This window comes from Pocillopora verrucosa, chromosome 10, assembly GCF_036669915.1.
Source record: "Pocillopora verrucosa isolate sample1 chromosome 10, ASM3666991v2, whole genome shotgun sequence".
Lineage (NCBI taxonomy): Eukaryota > Metazoa > Cnidaria > Anthozoa > Scleractinia > Pocilloporidae > Pocillopora > Pocillopora verrucosa.
In genome coordinates this window covers 9,707,473-9,718,897 of record NC_089321.1, presented here as the reverse complement: position 1 = coordinate 9,718,897, position 11,425 = coordinate 9,707,473, and the positions used below count along the sequence as shown (strand labels likewise).

Sequence of the window (11,425 nt, the reverse complement as noted above, 5' to 3'; positions counted from 1 at the left end):
CAGTGTGTCCTCTGTGAATGTCATCTTGTCACACGAATAGCGAGCTCCAGGTGCGGATGCATGCTCTGAATTATATTTTATTGACAGGATCATCTAAGTAGTCTAAACATTAGAGAATTACCTTCGGGGGAGGAGGAGGTACAGAAAACGGGTGGGGTTTCAAACACCACCTCAATGGCCTCCAACGACTCCCGAGCGGACAATCGCGACAGTCTCCGAAGTCCGCATGATCGTGACGAATTCCCAACGATCGTGATCTGCCCGATCATCTGACGGAGTGTTTATACATAGTGGAGCGATCATGATTTATCGCTCTTAGGGATCTGCAACATTCGTTCTTCCTGAAAACCATGTGATCCTCCAAAAACTCTCCATCCCCCCCCCCCCCTTAGGTGATAAATTAAGACTGGTCCCTAATCGTGTTAATCACTGACTAGCGACGATTAAGCCTGCTCGGTCAATCATGAAAACCGCCCAAGCTTTCAAAACACGCTATCTGGGTAAAATAGTCTTTTTCAAAGTATTCTTTGATTAAAACTCTGACAAAATCTATGATGTGTTCTCATACACTATGAGACCTTCTGCGGCGTCTACCTTCTTCTTTCAGTTTACTAAAAGATAGAAGTTTAACCAACTCTCTATTTTTCCTTCTCCCTGGTCTACCATCACCGTGTAAACGGTTCTTCTCAACAACATCTAAAACACAGTTGATCACACAAGCCACAATCCCCAGTCCAAAAAGCGCCGGGAAAGTTGCAAACACGTGAAAAAACGCGCTTGCAGCTCCATTTTTGCCTTGCCCTGTAACACTTTCAAAAAGAACATAATCTCCAAAACCGACAGTAGAAAATGCTACAAACGAGGCGTAAAAAGCATCCACGAATGTCCAATGTTCCTGCATCACTTGTGTGACTGCAGTGAACGAGAGATACATTGCCATTAAATTAAACGCAAGTACAGCGCGTTTAATCTCAAGGTGTTTTACTCTTTTTGTTTTAAGAACTTTAATCTCCACGTGAGTTATCACACAAGTTAGAAATGTTGAAATAAGATCGCCCGCAGATTTTAGAGTCAGCAGACATAGTGGAATTCCAAACATACAAAAAACGATGCAGAACAGTTTCCCGTATGTGGTGATAGGAGTCAGACGACCGTACCCTGCAAAAATAATAATATAAAAAAGTTATGTACGATAACCATTACACGTACCCATAACTGCTACGGCACAGGTGGCCCCCAATGATTGATGAAAGTTCTGAAAAAAGGAAGGCATCGTAAAACCACGACAGCCAAAGAAAACAAAGGAAATGTCAAAAGAGCCATTAAGAACTCAAATGGCATGAAGCGCGGGAAAACGCAAGTTATTGGTCGTAGTCGACACAAAAACCACGACAGCCAAAGAAACAAAGGAAATGTCACAAGAGCCAATAAGAACTCAAATGGCATAAATCGCGGGAAAACGCAAGTTATTGGTCGTGGTCGACACAAAAACCACGACAGCCAAAGAAAACAGAGGAAATGTCACAAGAGCCAATAAGAACTCAAGTGGCATGAAGCGCGGGAAAACGCAAGTTATTGGTCGCGGTCGACACAAAAACCACGACAGCCGAAGAAAACAGAGGAAATGTCACAAGAGCCAATTAGAACTCAAATTGCATGATGCGCGGGAAAACGAAAGTTATTGGTCGAGGTTGGTTTAAAGTGGAGAATAACATTATCTCCGGTATTTAAAAATAGCCTCCTTTTGGTGCTAAGTTACGCTCTATTAGTTTTCCGGACATTATTTTTTCAGAGAAGCGAACAGTTGTCCAAGAGTGAAGGTATTTAAAGGATTAGGTTACTTACAATTTTTTGGAATCAAATTTCACACGAAGTCTTTGTAGTCTAGTCTAGTCTCCTCTACTAACTATGGTCTAGTTGAAAAGAGCTTTCCAAGCAAAGTCATTTACACTTCTAAGCTAATTTTGCCGCTGTCATTTCTTTCCTTGAGCGCTCTCCTTGTTAAAAAACTCATAGCGTGTTGGTGTTTTTTCAACGATTTTGTCAATGGAAAAACTAAAGTTTATCTCTAACAAGGCGAATAATTTAACAAGGATAAACTTGTCAAAATAGGGCGGACTGATCCTTTTTACCAGAAGCTGAGAGAAAAATAGCTTTGTCAAGGATCAGAGACTCACCAATTGTGGTCATCGCTGTGTACGTGAAATCCACAGCCCTAAAATAGGTCCAGTCCAAAGACAAACCCGTGCGAACGGCGTTATATGAGGCCATTGTAAAATACTCGAATTCTTCGTCCGAGAAGTTGTGGTGTTTCGTAAAATTCTTCCTCAGTTGGTCTAACATTCTATCTGAGGTGGTCTTGTAATTTTCTCCACGCCTCTCGATAAGAGTAAAAATTGCAGCATTTACAAATCCGAACACTAAAAACAAAAGAGCCCTCTTTAAAAAAGTACTTCCAACTGAAGACATCGCAAGGTGGTCGCTTTGATTCCCGTCACAGATACAGGGCCGAGGAATTGCTATTTCTGTGGATCAAATCCAAGAAAAAAACCTCTGATATTGGCATTACGCCCCAATAGAAACAAAGCAAGACCATAAGCAGACCCCCTTTCGGCGAAGTCCGTCGCACGAGTGAAAAAAATCAGTGAAAAAATATTAAGTTGATGTTAGGGTGCCGTGCGGAACTCCGGAACTAGTAGCCTCAAATTAATTTTTTTCCAATTACTTTATTACTCACGTGACGGACTTCACCGCTGAGGAGGGGCTGCCCGTTATCTGAAACAAAATGCACTTAATGGTTTAACCATGTAAATAAATAATCCTTATTTTAATTACCTAAACAGTAATTTTTTTTGGAAGCTGTTCTGACTGTTAATGTTTTATGAAACTTTATATAAACAGCTGTTTGTGAAACTCAACCTGCGCGTGAAAAGCAAACGGAGAAATTAAAATGTTTATTGCAAATTTACGGCTGCTTTATAGAACATCTTCTTAATTCAGTCAGAATTTGCCACTTCTGTACAGATTATTCCAAGGAAAAATATTTTCAAAGAGGAAGATGTACATAGCTAAGCTGGTGATATTTTGCGAATGCCCTTTAGGGTGTCTTAGTTTAAATATAATTTTCTTCTCGCCCATGTCTTCAAAGACGAATGTATGAATTTAGAAATAAACTAGCCTGCATTTGTTTAGTATGCAGTCAAAATAAACCGGAAAAAGCCAGCATTTTTTCTGGAACCGCTAAATCAACAAGCTAATTGCCAGGGTATGCGAATTCATCATCAAGAAAGCATATTCTGCAGAACTGCGGGGAGTTGGAGAAATAAGTGCGTTTTAACGTAAATGAGAAACGCGGGCGAACGCCTTTTATGCGAGCTAAACTATGGAATGGAGGTACAGAAATTCAGGTTTAAAGATTGGAAAATCATAAGGGATTCAGCTATCTAGCTGTCGAGATTTTGCGCTTTGAAACCTGCAATTCTGACTTGTTCAGACTAAAGTCACTTGGGAACTATTATTTTGCTTTTCTCGCCGACCTTTCCGCGACTTTAAAGCCACATTTCAATGCTTAGCGCCGGTTTTATCCCTAACATTAGCTTCGCGCCCTTGATAATTGAATGTAGGATCAGTTTTATCTTCGAAAGGACAAAACTGTGATAAAACGGAATAAACACAACGAGAAAATGTAACAGGAAATTCTAATATTTACAATTCAATCGCCAAGAAAAACAGTTTTGATTCCAAATTCACTTACATTCAAAACATAGCGTTATCAAAAAGCGTGGATTACCACATGGCCGCTCGTATATCTTCCATTTCGTTTCGTCTATCTGCTGCCAAACTCCTCGAATTGATGCAAAAACATTTCTCGTACTGTTGAAAACAGACCAACAGTTTGGCCTAGCGAGTTATGTATAATTAATATCTTTACAATAACGACGTCACACACACTTAATTAACTCTAAAATAATTTTCCATGAGCGTCAGGGCGCATTTTTGGTGTGTTATTATTTCATAAATAGAAAGGATTTTTGTTTCAATTTTATCAATAAGGAATAGAAATCGAGAAAACAGATAAAATAAGTCGTATATTTTTTGTGCTATGTCATACACCTCTAAAAAAGAAAAATTAAACCCATAATTTGAAGAATTTTTGTTTCCATTTATATTCAGTTTCGATCGTAAAAACAACTTTGCGATAACATCTAATGTAATATGCAACTTCAAAGAGCTGTTTAAAAACACTTTTGCGTGTATTTTGCCACAGAATATTGCAGTCATAATTCTCTTTTTTTATAATTTCTGGATCTCTTGCTCAACATAAGAAATACCAAGTGTCCTTATTACTAGTACACCGATTAAATTTTAAATTACACCACAATTCAGCTGCATCATTTTAATTTATTTTCCATTCTATTCATCTGTTTTTCTTAATGGCATTTGGTTAATACATTTCCGAACTATGAAATTAATAGCGCCACGTTGGTAGAAAAATCAAACACTTTGGAAGCGTGGAATCAGAAAACGCACTACGAAAGGTATCCGCATGCGTATTTCTCACTGCACGCCTAGGTTAGTTGTTTGTCTATTACAAAAAGAGAATATGAAATTTATCGGCTGCACAGGTGTTCAATTTGCGACATTTTGGGTCGCGACACTTAGAAATGGCTGCTCCAATTTAAAACATTAGTTAAGTGAAATACGTCCACAAACCCTTGAATAGAATACTAAACATGTGTGGCAAATCGTCTTTTGAGTCCCGAATGGCGACACTGTCACTGACTGTCATTGTATTGACAACTTTTGCAAGCCTGTCTTTGATCAGCTTTTCAAAATAAGAATATTACCAGTGTTTGTGTAATGTAGTTCTCGAGAGTGACATTTTCATTTTTTCTTTCTTGATTAGTTTATTTTCCCCTTTAATATTATTACTCTGAATTCGCCAATTTTCTAATCTGGTTCACTTGTGATCACATGATCCAAAGGCATGTCTCTTTCTGTGACTGGTAGGTCGTCGCAGATCTGAGAACTAAAAGCCAAACCTGGAAAAGAAAGTGGAAAATGAAAGATACGCGTAAAGAGATACAATATAAAAATACTATGATAGCTCTTCAGGACCAAGCGCATTGATAGTGATTTCGTTATGCATACTGTCCAAACTGAGGCGAGGTGAAAAAAATGAAAAAAAAAAACTCTTACCGATCAAAAGCGGCTTCTTTTGGCACGTTTGAATGCACTTCATGATGTACGAGTCATAATAACCCTAACAGAACAAAATCGAAAACAGTTTACACAAATAACACTTTATAACTCAAAACAACTTATAATTTCTAGGTCTACGTTGTCAATGGTTACCTTTCCTCTACCAAGACGGAGGCCATTCTATGAAAAAGAAATGCAATGGAAACCAAACCGTTAGCGACATTGGCATTACACTACCAAGCAGACATGGATACGCTACATAAGCTAGCCCACACCTTACATCATCTAGAATTCATTTTCTTGAAGTAATCAAAGAGGAGGGTTGGAATTCTAAGATTATTCTCAGTTAGAGGAATGAATCCTTCCTAATTACTTGGCAAAATAGTTCCTCAAAGAATTGTTTCCAAAAGATTTCAAATTAATACGCAAGAAATAATTTAACTTGAATATTGTTACTACAGTACGTATTATCATTATCATCATGAATATTATTTATTATTTTTACAACAATTATGATTATTGATTCAATAATGGTATCTTCATTTCAAGTGCTAAAATCTATTTATAATGATGTATAATTCTATATTTTTTTACATATGTCGATAACAATAAAATTTTAAATATAAATACATTAATAATATGTTTGCTAAGGAAAAAAACAAAATATCTTTAAAATCTGTTGACTTTGATTATTGATTGATTGTTATATTGCATTATGGTTACTAAAGTTATCTTTCACTATATTTATTATTGTCGTCATCATTATCATCATTTAAATTATCACCATTATCGTCCATGTCACTGTAATCTTCATTATCATTACTATCATCACTTTATCATTACTGTTATTATTAGTATTATTATTATTATTGTTATTATCATTATGATCACTTTTAGTGTTTGTTCCCATATTTTGATAACTACTTTAGATATAAGATAATCTGTATTCATTGTACACCTTAACCGCCGTCACGTGATTATCCTTATATATATCATTGTATATAATCCAGTTTAATATATAGATTTAGCCAAGCCTAAAAGCGGAGTTCGCATTTTTTTTTCCCGCACGTCTCAAGGGCACAACGCCTTGCCCCGGCCAGGACTAGAACCCGGGTCGTCCGACTCGGAGCCCAGTGCACTGACCACTGAACTACTGATCAAAGCCGTGGCATTGGCGTGCCCGCGGTACAGTTGACCACGCATGTTAAAAGTAGCACCTTGTGCGGTCGTACAGTCGTACATCCAAATTTTTTCGGCTTGATGGGTTATTACTATTTTGTATAATTACGGGGCTGCGCTCTGCGAGTTCCGCTATTAGTATTCCAATAAAGCAGCTGTGTAGAGCACTTAGTCTGATTCACGCATTACTCTACAGTTGTATATCCAACCCTTAAAACAAAAAATTAGCATCATCGCTGGTATTTAAATGCAGACCTTTGTGAAACCAAGTCCTGGAACAACGATAAGATCCAGTCCCCCTGAAGAGATGGCTTCTTCTCTTTCATCATCGTCTGAACAAGAAAAGGACCATTAAAGAAATCAATCCCAATACAATATTGAACAATATTGAAACAGTACTCCATGTCATATTAGATCAGTAAAGTTGTTACATTGTCACAGGTAGGTTAATTAGACTGGAGCAGTATTGGAGCAGAGCCGTATAAGTACTGAAAAGTAATATTTCACTATTGCGCATTTTACCAAATTAGGGCAACGGAACGCACAAAATATGCAACGGTATTGCTCAGTAGAACAGGGCGAAAATACGAACGGAGAGCAAAATAGCCTCACTAAATGATCCAAATTTTCTTTTTTATCGTTTTTCGGGCTTGACTTTTAAAGTAACAAACTGAAAGTGCGACAGATTATTTTTTTGGTCGTAAAGAACGCTTTAATGGTTTCTTTTGTGTTGTTTTCGTCTTTCGCGCACACCTTATACGATCGATACGATGCGAAGATAAAGTCATAGGGGAAACTAGACGCCAAAATATTAAAAAATGTAATTCTAAAATACTACGCAACTCACTAAATGTCCGCGCGTGTTATACGTCAAACCATCGAATAAGTTGTAAATATTAAGTATTTAAAATTCACCTGCAGGTTGTTGTATATTCCAGGAAGTAACTGGTAAGGACATCATGTCTTCCATGGAGTGAAGTTTAACCATTTCCATGTTTAGGCCAATATATCGAGGAATAAAACATTCCCTGAAAAAAATATTTAAAAAATAAAAATAAAAAAGTAGGCTGTTTATCGAATTACATAATCTCAGAGAGATGCCGTGTGATTTCATTTTGAGCATGATTTTCTTTTCCCTCCAATTTTGAAGGAAACGAAACCAATTCCCGAAAACCAAAAAGAGCGTGTTTTCAGTTAAAAAACAAGCAGGAGCCTGGGACCAACTTTCGCTGCCTTGTCTCGCGCACGCTGCGTCATTAACGGTGTTGTGACGTCAACCATCACTACGCTCTTTATCTCGGATCGAAGCTGTGCGGGTTTTTTTTGTGAGAAAAAGCGCGCCACAACAATGAGGAGGATTGTGATTTTGATCGCTGCGTTGGCAATTGTGCTCCAATTAACAGCGGTTACACCAGCTACAAGACACGAAGGTAGGTTTCAGTTCTGTTTTAGAAAAGTTTCAAAGGTTTCCAAAAGTTCTGCTTTTTCCCGGCACATTTGCACCATTTGGACCAGAAAATGTAATAAAACGCTTTTAACCTTCTTAGCAAACCAAAAACGTTTCCCAACGACTTACGGCTCTATCGGGTTTCATTTGCTAAAAGTGACATTCTTCAAAATTCTGCAAAACAAAATGAGTGCTTTGCCGACGGGTCATTTTGCAACTTTTCATCCTTTTTCGGGAGAATAAACAAGTTTGGAGTTGCCATGGTTGCCTTCGCTAATTTTAGGCGCGTGCACCCTGAGCAAGGTGCGTTTATTTTTTTCTTTTCACTGAGGTGCGCGCTTCGACAGTTACTTTTTTTTGTTTCCTCTCATAATCCTTTTTCTACCCAAACCTTTTGGTGTCGATTAGTGAAAAAGTTCCATGTATTTATACTGGGTATTACTGTAAAAAAATACTTACAAAATAATGGCAATACTGATGCTATTATCTTTTTACACTAGATGATTTTCAAGCCATTGAATGGCAAAAACTTCCGTTCGAAGATTTCAACGGAGACGCGTCCGCAGTCGGAACTTGGAACGAAAAGGTCAGTATATTTATGAACGATATCGGCAAATGCAATGAGTTCATCAGTCTTGGAGAACTGAAGTACATTTTAAATGATGTTATTTACAGAAATGGAGGGCGAAAATAAAAATGAAAATCTTTTTTTTCTGATGCATACGATTAAATTCAAGAAAAATTATTGCTTTATTTACCGCTGGTTTTTTTGGTAACTAACGATCAAAATCCGTAATAACACCTAATAGCCTGAACGTAATCTAACATGTCGTTCCTTTCCTCCTGGTAGGAATATGTGATAAGGATTCAAATGTCGTCACTGGATCTGGATATGAAACTTGTTTTCCCCGGGAAAAAAGGCTCTCAAGATTTGAACGGTCCACCTTTTGGGAACGATCCACCAAACCTCGGAAAGGTATTTAAAATGACGATCACTTAAATTTCTTTTGCAATATAGTTTGCCATCGGCAAATACTGCGTTTTTCCATGGTAAGGCTTTCTACTGTTTTTCTTGCGAATTTCTAGTCAAAAAATAGCCAAGAGATATATAGTCGAAAACAAACTTAGATATCTATAGTGGCCATATTATTTTTTGCCCATTTTTATCTCTCAGATTCTCAAGTGCAAAGAACTACCGGAGTATCCTGGGAATATGACATGTACTGAGTACCAAGAGTACAAACGGAAAGCACCAGGCCTGATCGCTCGTGTGGGGTCGATGGTAAAAAACACGTGGAGCTTTACGGTGACAACAGTGGTTGAAGCTTGGAATATGTGTTATAACGGCGTTGGAACAACATTTAAGAACATTTGGAATGCATTGAAATGGTTGATCGATTTGGCTCGTAACATTTGGAAAGGAATGTTAGAGTGGGTCGGTAGAATTTGGAAAGGATTGACGGATTGCGTCGGAGAAATCTGGAACAGATTCAAAATGTTGGCGGAATGGATTTTTGCAACGATGATGTGGGCAGATGAATATGTTTACCATGGAGGCTTATGGATGGCTGAGAGGTACTGGGACTGTGCTGAATGGTTGGCTGAATGTGCTTGGAACGGAACGGAATGGATTTGGGATCAGATTGAGTGGTTGAGCGGCGTCTCAAAGGAAAATGCTTCATGGTTAACTAAGAAAGCATGGATTGGTTCAAAACAGTGGGCCGAGTGGGCATGGGGGGAAGCGAAACGGTCGGTCGATTGGTCATGGAAAACGATTAAAAGGAACTGTAAACCACTTGAACCTGCGCTCGAGTACGTTTTGGAGACGTTTTCACTTCTCATCAAGTTTTACAATGAATACGTTCACGGTGAGTCGAAAGCCTTGTGACAGATATCCCTGTGGACTGTGTGAAAATCCTTGGAAATATTCCTGTATGATCAGAGATGGCCGAATCAAGCTTCAATTTCTTTAATGTCATTTTTTTTGTTTACTTTCCTAACAGACCATCTTCTCAGAATTAAAAGCCACATTATTGTCTCGACCTGGCGTGAAACTGGTTACACGATCTCAGTCGTATTGCTAATGAACTGTGTTGTGCTGGCTGTGTACATGTTGATTTCGTGGCCTGTGAAGTCGATCTCGCGAAGACGGTGAGTAGAAGAACGAAACACCCTATCAAAAAAATTTTACTAAGGTATTTTAACACTTTCATACATCGTTGTTGTCGGCAGCTCTTTCGAAATACCACTTGTTCTGGTTCCTTTACGTTGACTTTTAACGAACTATTCCGAAATTTACTTTCCGATGAAAATTTTAAAAATGCGAAAATACAACTATTCGTAGTTTTTTGCGCGTTTTACAGGTGCAGTCGCTTGCCACCGCCCTTTTAACTGAATCCTTATTTTTACCTAAACTGACCCATTCCAAAAGAGTTTTTGTCATTTTGAATACATTTCTATAGGGTTTGTTTCTTTACTGCAATTTTTCCTAACAGGCAAGCTTATAAAGAATGGAAAGAAGCCGAAGAAGCTTCCTGGAGATTACCACCAAGACGTCAGTCTCAGTCAAACAAACGAGTCTGGGAAAATCCCAAGAAGAAAAAGCTCTACAGGAATAAGAACTCATAATTCAAGACTTCATATCTGATTGCATTTGTTATTGTATTTCAAACTACTTTGAACAGAATTTTTGGTGGAAACATGTCATTTTTAATAAAATGGATTTATTGAAACCTGAAGTTGGTCGCTGTATGTAACTGTTTCCTTTTTTCTAATTCCTTGTCATTTTCTTTTGCAGTCCATTTTTGGCCGGACAAATATTCATTACGTCATAGACAATTAATCCCCCTTTACAAAACAAAATCCCAACTCAGTGCTGGAAAATTGATGCAGTCGTATTTAAAACCTAAACTTAGTTTGGAATTAAACTCTTTACATGTGTAAGCAATTGCACAAAATGTTCGGCCATTCAAAGAGTTGACCGGACAAAATCTGTAGTGACTGGCCTTGGTCGATTGTGAGAGGAAGTGCCAACCTAACATATTTTAAAGGTTTTACATGTAGTTAAATTTAGGCATCATACTTACTTCTTTGCCTGGAAAAGCTCCTGCAACAGAGGTAAGAGCAGAAATATAGTAAATCATAACTGAGATGGTAGAGAAGTAAGAGATAATAAAATGACTCCTAAGTCTCTGACCTTCAATATTCCTTCGGTTTGAACTTCAGAAGACATGCTGAGATAGACTGAGATTCGCTTGCTTGATTTGTATCCCTCCATTCGAAGAAGCTTGCAAGATAACACAATACAGTTAATCAATTGACAAGAACAACAGTGGTGTCCACATCAGCTAAGATCTTACAAACCAAATGCACAAGGGCTCTGATTTACTTTGTTCACAATCGAAGTAGATTCCGTTAGTTTTGCTTCATCTGTCATAGCTGCAATTCTTTTCTTCAAATCGCGTCGCAGAACTTTTTTAGCCTCATTAACAGCCATTTGTGACATTCTTCACCAAAAATCGTTTCCTTCTGTACTCGCTGGCTGTGCGTTTTACTCGATTGCAAATACAAGATTTTAACCAGGCGTTGCATGCGGAC

At 38.0% G+C, this 11,425-nt stretch overlaps 3 protein-coding genes across 8 annotated transcripts; 1 reads left to right on the top strand and 2 right to left on the bottom strand.

The window, feature by feature from the left end:
• Positions 1–64: 64 nt before the first annotated feature.
• LOC131799202 (potassium channel subfamily K member 15) lies at positions 65–3,911 on the bottom strand. Of its 6 annotated transcripts, none has more exons than XM_059116904.2 (4): positions 3,755–3,911; positions 2,738–2,775; positions 2,178–2,525; positions 65–1,158 (listed from the first exon to the last, which is right to left on the bottom strand). In XM_059116904.2, exons 3-4 carry the CDS (start codon positions 2,467–2,469, stop codon positions 563–565), a joined length of 888 nt encoding a protein of 295 aa, XP_058972887.2. In that variant the 5' UTR covers positions 2,470–2,525; positions 2,738–2,775; positions 3,755–3,911; the 3' UTR covers positions 65–562. The 6 variants fall into 6 exon arrangements, 5 of the variants coding, with proteins under 5 accessions (XP_058972887.2, XP_058972890.2, XP_058972888.2 ...); XM_059116907.2 differs by having other exon boundaries at positions 2,178–2,420; XM_059116905.2 differs by having other exon boundaries at positions 3,791–3,911.
• A 337-nt stretch (positions 3,912–4,248) lies between these two features.
• LOC131799196 (5-formyltetrahydrofolate cyclo-ligase) lies at positions 4,249–11,418 on the bottom strand. Its single transcript, XM_059116898.2, has 8 exons — positions 11,217–11,418; positions 11,025–11,114; positions 10,915–10,934; positions 7,297–7,409; positions 6,637–6,713; positions 5,356–5,382; positions 5,200–5,263; positions 4,249–5,042 (listed from the first exon to the last, which is right to left on the bottom strand). Exons 1-8 carry the CDS (start codon positions 11,331–11,333, stop codon positions 4,951–4,953), a joined length of 600 nt encoding a protein of 199 aa, XP_058972881.2. The 5' UTR covers positions 11,334–11,418; the 3' UTR covers positions 4,249–4,950.
• LOC136283849 (uncharacterized) lies at positions 7,730–10,724 on the top strand. Its single transcript, XM_066173249.1, has 6 exons — positions 7,730–7,811; positions 8,329–8,414; positions 8,679–8,804; positions 9,003–9,696; positions 9,832–9,979; positions 10,324–10,724. Exons 1-6 carry the CDS (start codon positions 7,730–7,732, stop codon positions 10,454–10,456), a joined length of 1,269 nt encoding a protein of 422 aa, XP_066029346.1. The 3' UTR covers positions 10,457–10,724.
• Positions 11,419–11,425: the final 7 nt, after the last annotated feature.